The 9216-nt window shown below is 41.5% G+C and overlaps 1 protein-coding gene across 1 annotated transcript; it reads left to right on the plus strand.

The window, feature by feature from the left end:
- The first annotated feature begins 851 nt into the window (after positions 1–851).
- LOC117298478 (bcl-2-related ovarian killer protein homolog B-like) lies at positions 852–9104 on the plus strand. Its single transcript, XM_033781756.1, has 4 exons — positions 852–1200; positions 3003–3807; positions 4930–5042; positions 7361–9104. Exons 2-3 carry the CDS (start codon positions 3112–3114, stop codon positions 5038–5040), a joined length of 807 nt encoding a protein of 268 aa, XP_033637647.1. The 5' UTR covers positions 852–1200; positions 3003–3111; the 3' UTR covers positions 5041–5042; positions 7361–9104.
- The last annotated feature ends 112 nt before the right edge of the window (positions 9105–9216 follow it).

A 9216-nucleotide genomic window follows, 5' to 3' on the forward strand; every position in this document is an offset into this window, starting at 1 on the left:
TACGTTACTTCAGGGGGAGCCGTTTCTCACAATGTTTTGTACTCAACAGCTGTCCATTGCTCCATATCAAGTCTTTTTTGTAGGCTAACAACTATTTTGAATAATTTAAATAATCTCTACTTGTAGTCGGCACAAACGTCATTTTAAGATATTTTGTAGTTGATACATTTTGCGAATAGTTTCTTAAGCCCATGCTACAGCTGACAGCATTTCTGAGTTGTTACTATAACTTGTATAATGTAGACGTTTGGATGCTGAACGATTAAAACAGGATTATCAACCAAACTTCCACCTTTTGCATTTTGGTTGTCACTGGTATTCCGCTGTCGTTTGCTTATCCTCGGAAAGTTGGTTGGTAATCCTGTTTTTATTAAAAGAAATAAATTTCATGCTTAGCAAATTGTTGTGCTTAGCAGCTCTATGAAATAGGGCCCAGGGCGTAAACCCTTACCCTAAACCCTCGGGTCTACAGGTCTGTTAGGCTTCGCCAATGTACAATAATTATACACGGGGACAGGGTTTTATTAAATCAGATTTTCATGAATCAACTATTATTATGTCCATGAAGTGACACTGACAACAAGAGAGCAAAGCCTACACCGGGATACGTTGCCTTGATGACTCAGAATGGCCGGCCGAGCGGTGTCGCACTTGGACTTGAATCACTTTTTCCTCTAAGACCTTTCTTTTGCAACTTCACAGCTCGAGTTTTTGCCAACCCAGATTGGAAAACTATGGAAAGCCGTAAGTGCAAATCAAGAAAAGGTCGCTATTTTGGGGTAACAATGTTACAAAAATTGTTGATTTTGCTTAAAACAAAACAACGTACCATGCGAGGTATTTTATTTGATTGAAAATTTGCAGAAAATGTTGATTTTTGTTAAAACATTTGTTTTTACGATTTAGTGTTTACTAACATTCAGCCGACCATGCCAACCAAGGCGGTTTGTTTATCATCAAAAGAACGGTCTATTCCAGCTCGCCCCAAAAACTTCTTGAAAATCATGAACAGCGCCACCGCTTGACTCAATTCAAGTTAGTGATCCCGCCATTCAACAACAGTCAGACGACAGTGTTCAATAGTTATTGTATGTACAGAGCAGTACACATCATATCATACTGCAGCAGTGAATGGAAGTGGGCTGTGATGTGGCCCAACCACTGACTGAACCTCTCTCTACCACACAACGAACTTTGAAGGTGGGTGTTTTACGTTATACTTTCTTAACAGTAAGCCATATTATGCTGAGACCTATGTGTCAATGATGAGAGAGGGGATACTGTAATATACCTCATGAACTAAATCGACTGTGCTAATCTTTTTTTTTTGTGTGTATGACCCAATTAATTTTGTTTGGTTTGATTGACAAACAAATCCTCGCTGTGTCTGTAAATAAATTGGATAACTTTCCGTTTGGCGCCACCACTTTTTCACTCATTTTTACAAAAAGGGATATATCAATCGGGTAAATTAGATACTATATTATTTTATTGCGAATGAAAAAGTGGTGGCGCCATACGGAAACTTTTCCAATAAATTAGTTGAACCATGGAGGGGGGACCAATTTCCTACCTCTTTTACATGATGGTCACGATATGCCGTCGGCAGGATGGTTTCGTTATGGCAACTACAATTTCATAATATTTAAGTGCTTCAAACGCTAGTTAATCACTGGCCAATGACTGGTACAGTTATTGTTTACAACATTCCAAACACACCCCTGATGTTATAGACCTTTTCGCAAATACCGGGGCGCGCGCGTAAAGCTTGGAATTAGGTGCATTGTGGTCTAGCTGGTATCCAAATTTGATCCATATATATCCCACAATGCACCTCATTCAACAGTCTGCGCTTGCGCATTGGTATTTGCGATAAGGTCTATGGACAGCTACCAATCCGCACCTCATTATCTTCAGGGTTGTTCTAAAACCCCCTCGACCCCCACGACCCTCCGACGTCCGCCCCATGTTCGAAGAATGTCCCAATTTCAAATTTATAAAATGTCACTACTCGGCCGAGTAAGAATTAAGTCCCCGATTTAGAATTCACAGTGTGTGATCCGCGACGCAAATTCCTTCCACGACTAGGCTTGACTTCAAGTCTGAGACTGCGGTAATATTTATCTGCATCAGCCACACAGAAGTGGGAGTATTTACTCTCCGCTTCCGCACGACAAGTGCACACCGCGCCGATTGGTTGGGGACCCCAAAACACGTCCGTGTTGAGCTCCGCTTAGAGCAACTAGTAGTACCATAGTACACAGGACGGGAGCGATCGGCCGGAAATGGGTCCGCCTGATCATCACGTAATGAGTTGGCCGTAATCAAACTCGGGCGGTAAACGCAGGTTTCCAGTTGGGATAATAATCTCGGAATGGCCAAGAGATACACGTGGAAATGCCGCGGTTTTTTATCTGTACATCATAATTGCCACAGGCCCGATCTCGGCAGCCAATCACGCGAAGTTTGCTTCGTGCATACTACGTGTCTTGTACGCTGTGTTGTTGTGATGTGCGAGGCATGGTACATGTAGTCGATGTCAGCATACAAAATTGTGTGCGTGATTGGCTGAGGTTGTGAACTGTGGCAATTTCGGTGTACAGAAAAAAAGATCGCACAAAAGTCGATGGTCGAGGGGGTCGGGGGTCGAGGGGGTCGTAAGGGTTTTAGAACAACCCTTATCTTCAAGAACTCCTTCATCCATATGTACCTCATAGTACCCTCCGCTCCAGCTCTACTTCTCAACATGTCCCATACATCACTCGCACAAAGTCATATGGCCACCGCTCGTTCTCATATTCTTCACCCTCACTCTGGAACAACTTGCCGCACAACATCAGAACTGCTCCAAACGAGAACATTTTCAAACATCTGCTGAAAACGTACCTGTTCACTCATTAATTTTTGTTATTATTATTATTATTATTATTATTATTATTATTAGAGGATTTTTGTACAACCAGTATTGAAGTTTCAGGCTTATTCTTTTTATTTTTACACAGACGTCTTCCATTTCCTGTTTACAAAAAGAAGAGAAGAATGTAAAGTAAGTCTTCCTAAGAACTGTGATGTGGAAGTTCAGTCGGAGTGAAGCAATAAGATCATCCCACCATGTCAAGCAATGTCAAGAAACTCGCCAAGACACGGCGCATCAGTCGCAGTAGTATGTCAGCATCCGTCTTGATTAAAGAACGCTGGCGCTCAACATCGGAACGTCTCTCGGAGGCTGCCGAGCTTGTGTCGGCATTCATCAACAGAAACACATACACCGCTGCTACTTTCCTCGGACTGGGTAAATTCGTTGATACCCCACACACTGAAGAGATGGTGGTGCAGCAGACAAGGGTGTTGTGCCGCGACTATATCTTTGCTAAACTCCGAGAGCGTTCTCTTCTTAAACACGATATCTACCCTCCCGGTCTGGAAGCGAAGGATGTCGTCTCTGCCTGCCACCCCAGGGGCCACAGTGTTTCCTGCGGGGCATGCGACGTTTCCCGAGAGCTCGTCTCCATCACTCAAGAGTTCGACAAGATGTATCCGTACCTCTTCCGCGACGTCTGTACCTACTTACGCATTAATTTCCAGACAGGCACACAGCTTCAAACGGTCTTTGTAGCGGTCGCCGCTGAACTGTTTAGACGTAACATCACATGGGCGCGGGTAGTGGCACTGTTTGCCTTTGCTGGGGCACTGGTTGTGGAATGCGTTGAAAATGGTCATGTGAGCTATGCTAACGTGGTCGTCGACTCGATGCAAAAGTTCACACGCCGGAGATTGGCAGCCTGGATTGTCAAGCAAGGAGGATGGGTTAGTACAAAACATTAATACAATGTTTTTAAATTCAATTTGCATTGAATAATTTGTATCAGTTGAAATGTGCTCAACTGCAGCGAAACATTTTCTGCCAAAACAGCCATAGGAGGTAGAAATTCACTTCGCGTTCACTTTCGCAGGAAGTATAAACCGGGCTTAACTGAAAGAACAACTTGTCATCAGCAGTTCTCGGACTTCATTCTTGAAAAGGCGCAGTAATTTCCTGAGGAAATATTGTATTGGGACTTTTTAAAGGGCACCACAACAAAAGCACGAGGCACCTCGCCAGTTCTTCTGGGTGCGATAGATGGGTTAGTTTGAAGCCTGCATGAAGTCTGGCAATGACGTACGTATATGTCGACAAAACATCATTACTGTATGAGCACCAGTTTCCTTAATGGGACTGGGCATGTTTTTTTTTGCATTCAGATGCCCCGCAAAATCATCATTTTGCTTTTACATAGTGGAAGTGAATAATTTTGAACTTCAATTTAAACTGTTAGAGCCCCATTCCTTAAAGGCAGTGCACACTATTGGTAATTACTCAAAGTAATTATTAGCATAAAACCCCTCTTGGTGACGAGTAATGGGGAGAGGTTGATGGTATAAAACATTGTGAGAAACGGCTTCCTCTGAAGTGCCATTGTTTTCGAGAAAGAAAATTTTTTCCACGAATTTGATTTCGAGACCTCAGATTTAGAACTTGAGGTCTCGAAATCAAGCATCTTAACGTACACAACTTCGTGTGACAGGGGTGTTTTTTCTTTCATTATTATCTTGCAAGTTCGATGACCGATTGAGCTCAAATTTTCACAGGTTTGTTATTTTATGCATATGTTGAGATACACCAACTGTGAAGGCTAGTCTTTTACAATTACCAATAGTGTCCACTGCCTTTAACTCTGACCAACTCAAAAAACATGCAAATTCTGACAAGTACAGGAACCTTTTAACACAAATCGGAAAACACTGCACAATGTGTTTCTGCGCCTTGAACACCCAGCAGGGTGGATATGTGCGCATTACAAGTCTTATTATTATTATTATTATTATTATTATTATTATTCATTGATAATTGATTAATAATTACATTATTTTTTTAAAATTCTTTTGCAGCCTGCCTTGGTTCATCACATCCAGAGTTATCGAGTGTCATCAGCAAGACTCTGGTTCCTCACCATCATTGGAGCAGCTACTGGAATAGCTGTCTCACTGGGCTTCCCTTAACGGTACATACCCGACCCATCAAAATCAAGCAGCTACTGGTATAGCTGTCTCACTTGGCTTCCCTTAAAGTCACCTGGAAGTGGTATTTTGTCGAAATAAAGCTTTTATCACTAAAATGTGTGAATAAACAAATAACTAAGGTTCTAAAAAATTAGTTTCCATTTTATTTACAAAATTAAAAATAGGCCGACCGGAGAGGGCGCTGTTCGTGACGTCAATCGAGGCGCGATATTTGAAGAGAAAATGTATAGTATGGCCCCGTACACTCATCTGGGTACCTGATCGGCATGATGCCTACGTACAGAACTATACGGTCACGGAGCAGACTGCACGCACTGTATGGCTGCTGTGTCCGGACGTTCTACTCGGATAACCCAGCACGGTGAATCGCATGCAGTGCCAACACAAGATAGTGACGCTTTGGCGCAAGTTGAAACAATTCCCGATTTGTTTAACGTTAGGCAAATGCCCTTTAGGTTCGTCACGTCTTTCAGGTACCATCTTCGACTTCCCACTAGCTGGAACAAATTTTGGGATGGCGTCATGTTTTAGAAAAGCACTTTTCTCTTCATGTCAAAGTGTGTGGTGTATTCCAGAGTTGCAAGTGTTTGCTGCACAGCGCTGGAAAAGACGTCGGACCGGACCACTTTGCAAACTGGCCCCATCTTTAGTTGTTTTGCTGCATACACCTGGTCAACACTGCGGGAAAAAAAGTTTTTTTCCGAAACGTATAAATTAATGACTAGGACTTGCATGTACTTGCACATAGGTGTGTTCGTTGTTCGATCGAGGCAAATGTTGCCTCGATTGACGTCACAAAAGGGGATAGGCGGAGTCAACCCCCACACAACTTTATCTATTTTTTAAGTATAAATCGTTACAAACAATTACTCAAAAAATTATTTTATTGTTCATAAACTTATACTCTAATGTTTGACCAAAAAAAAATCTATTTCCAGGTGACTTTAAATCAAGCAGCTACTGGCATAGCTGTCTAACTGTCTTAATGCTAACCACCTAAATCCATCAAAGTCATGCAGTATCGATTAGCATACATGTAGCTGTCTCACTGGGTGTCCAGCTAACCACCTACATCCATCAAAGTTATGCAGTATCGATTAGCATACATGTAGCTGTCTCACTGGGTGTCCAGCTAACCACCTAAATCCATCAAAGTCATGCAGTATCGATTAGCATACATGTAGCTGTCTCACTGGGTGTCCAGCTAACCACCTAAATCCATCAAAACCAAGCAGCTCTTGGGTGTACATGGAGTTGTCTCACAGGGCTTCCCTCAGCGGTAACCATCCCACCCATCAAAGTCAAGCAGCTACTGGAATGGCTGTCTCACTGGGCTTGCCTTAACGCTAAACGCCTGAATCCATCAAAATCAAGCAGCAACAACTAGCCTAGCTGTCTGACTGGGCTTCCTGAACGACCACCAAAACCGCCAACACCTAAAAGCAGCATATGGGAATCATAATCGTCTCACTGGGTTCCCCCAGCCCCAACCCCCAGCAATGGGTCCCCAAAAGTCGTCTGCAACTCCTACAAACAAACTCTCACTAGGGACCATTGTTTAATAAAGCTGTTCAGCAGAAAACTATGCTCAGCAAGTTGTTCTGCTTTGTTAAAAGCGACAGGGAACCAGTGACAAACAATACACATTACCTGGTATGTTGCAATGCTCTTTTGATTAATCCTCCAGAGACTTGATTCTGCTAAGCAATAATTTTCTGTGCTAAGGAATCTTTCGTGCTTTAAAGTAAAATCAAATCCTACGATGTCCATTGTGTGTTTACAAAAAGAAAATCCAAAGCTGAGAATTGTTTGATGGTGCTGCGTGCAATAGGAAACTAGAATAAATGCATTAGTAACATGCAAGGCACCTGTTCCTTTTCCTTCTTTATCGGACAAAAACTTAATATCTATTGATCATTTCAAAGAAGTACTTGGCCAGATTTTACGAAGCCGCTCACCATAAAACATGAACTTGAGTTAAAGCGCTAGGATAAATTGTCATCTTTGAGAGGGCAAGGGGCATTTTCTTTATTGCAGGGGTGCTTCCGCTAGAACATGGTAAGGTCGATGGGAAACTGGTGAAGGGGTGCTAGACATGGGGCAGTAGAGGGCCACAGCCTCCATTGCTTCTGTTTTTTTTTCATGACTGGGCAAAAAGAAACAAGTTTGATTGTTCATGTACATGCTCTGTGATTCACTGGAAGATGAGAGTATTTTAGCAGGGTAGTTACATGTACAGTGCCTTTCGCAATATACATTGCAGCAACTATTTTGATGTTTCGACTTTCATTGTCTTTAGGTAAAGTAAAGTGATACGCAGTCAACACTGAAGCATTTTCATGCAACTAGCAGGGTGCATATAATTATGTAGAGAACACCTTACAAGGCTTTAGTGTGTGTTACCATGGAGCAATAAACTGCTCCATGGTGTTGCCAAGTTATTTACATCAGAGTTAAAATGTAGTGTATACCAGGAAGCTAAGGGTTTTGTACTGTGACACTGTCCGTCTCGAGTTAAGCCTAGGTTGCAATGCTTTTTGAAATACATGTACATGTAATCCTCCAAATCCTCCAGTGGGGGAGTCGTGCATATTAAACGGCATTACAATATTATTATATGGAATTCAGAATTTCTTTTCCTTTTTGAAATAATCTTCTAGAAGGGAACATGATGTGCAATTATGGTGTTATTATGACTATACAGTAGTCTCGTCTCAAGACAGAAATTGGTGGTGTTACAGTACAAAACCCCTTGCTGCAGTGCCTTAAAAAATACGCAACAATTTAGACTTAATTTTTTTGGTGAACTCTGAATGCTTATATTGAGAGGAAGTAAATGCCAACTTTTTATTAGCAATGGAAATATTTTGTGTAGCATTTTGCTCTAACTATCAACGGGAAATCATTCACTGGATATTTTGGCTATTGTTTAATAAATTTAAAACTATTCTTCAGAAATTATAATGGTTTACAAAAATTATTGCAGGTGTACTCTCTTTAACAGTCAACAGCCAAAGGTTTATATTTTTCGAATATTCGTCCCTTTTATACAAGTTTTGTAAACTGATTTTCTAACAGTAAAGTTTTTTAGATCTTTTCAGAGTATTTTATTGCATGGTAGCTTATGTACTTGTCCGTATCGGACATGGTGGCTTATCTGCTGATTGTTTGCTAAATGTATTTAATTGTATACCAATACAAAACCAAGGGAACTACTAACTAATTAAAAGAGTAGTATAGACCCTATTCACGATGCACAGCGCACATGTACGCACCCATGATCCTGTCCGCCATATTGTGTGTCAAAACGTGCACAAAAGAATGGACTTGTCTTGCTTGAATTGCCAGTGTTTTAATTCCATCATTGGTTTACAGTTGTTCTAGGTGTCACATTTTTACATTCGTTGTTTCTTATTCTGTTATATTTTTGCGGTAATACTATATCCTGTACGCTTTGTTGATATCTTGGCCGAATAAATAATAATAAAATAATAACAACTCCCCTAAAAGGCAGAAAATGGTAGACACGCATTGTTCGTGTACACCAGCCTTTTGTGCACGCCTTGACACACAAAATGGCGGAAAGGAGACGCGCCGTGTATGTTCACTGCGCGTTGTGCATAGGGTCTTATTGTCGCTAGTGAATCACTCACTACTTCATGATTTGTGCAACTCATAATCATACATGTTAAACCAATGTTTGTGATGAGAGAGATCGGCTGTTGCCAGCTTGGGGTGCATTTTGGCGGTCGTAACCAATAACTGTTCGGTTGAACTTGCCATCGGTTAACCACTGGCCAGTGACCGAAACAGTTGTTGGTTACGACGGCCAAAACGCACCCTTGGTGTTTATTTTCACTTTGTGGGAGTTTTTTTTAAGTTCCCTAGCCTGGAAGATCATGTAATCAAACAAACGATGTGCCTTCTCTTGAAAACCCCATAATAGTTATTAGTTATGATTTTACCCTTGTACACCGATGTGTGTTAGCACTGTATGTACATGTGTATGTATACTCAGTACATTCCCAGAGTTCTGTGAAAACCTGTAGGCATATTACTTGGGTGGGATGTGAACCTATGACCTTTGCAATTATAAAGCAGTGTCTTACCAACTAGACTACCGAGATTGCCTGGTAGATAGAGGTAGTTCGAACC

The sequence above is a fragment of the Asterias rubens genome, chromosome 13 (genome assembly GCF_902459465.1).
Source record: "Asterias rubens chromosome 13, eAstRub1.3, whole genome shotgun sequence".
NCBI classification, from domain to species: Eukaryota; Metazoa; Echinodermata; class Asteroidea; order Forcipulatida; family Asteriidae; genus Asterias; species Asterias rubens.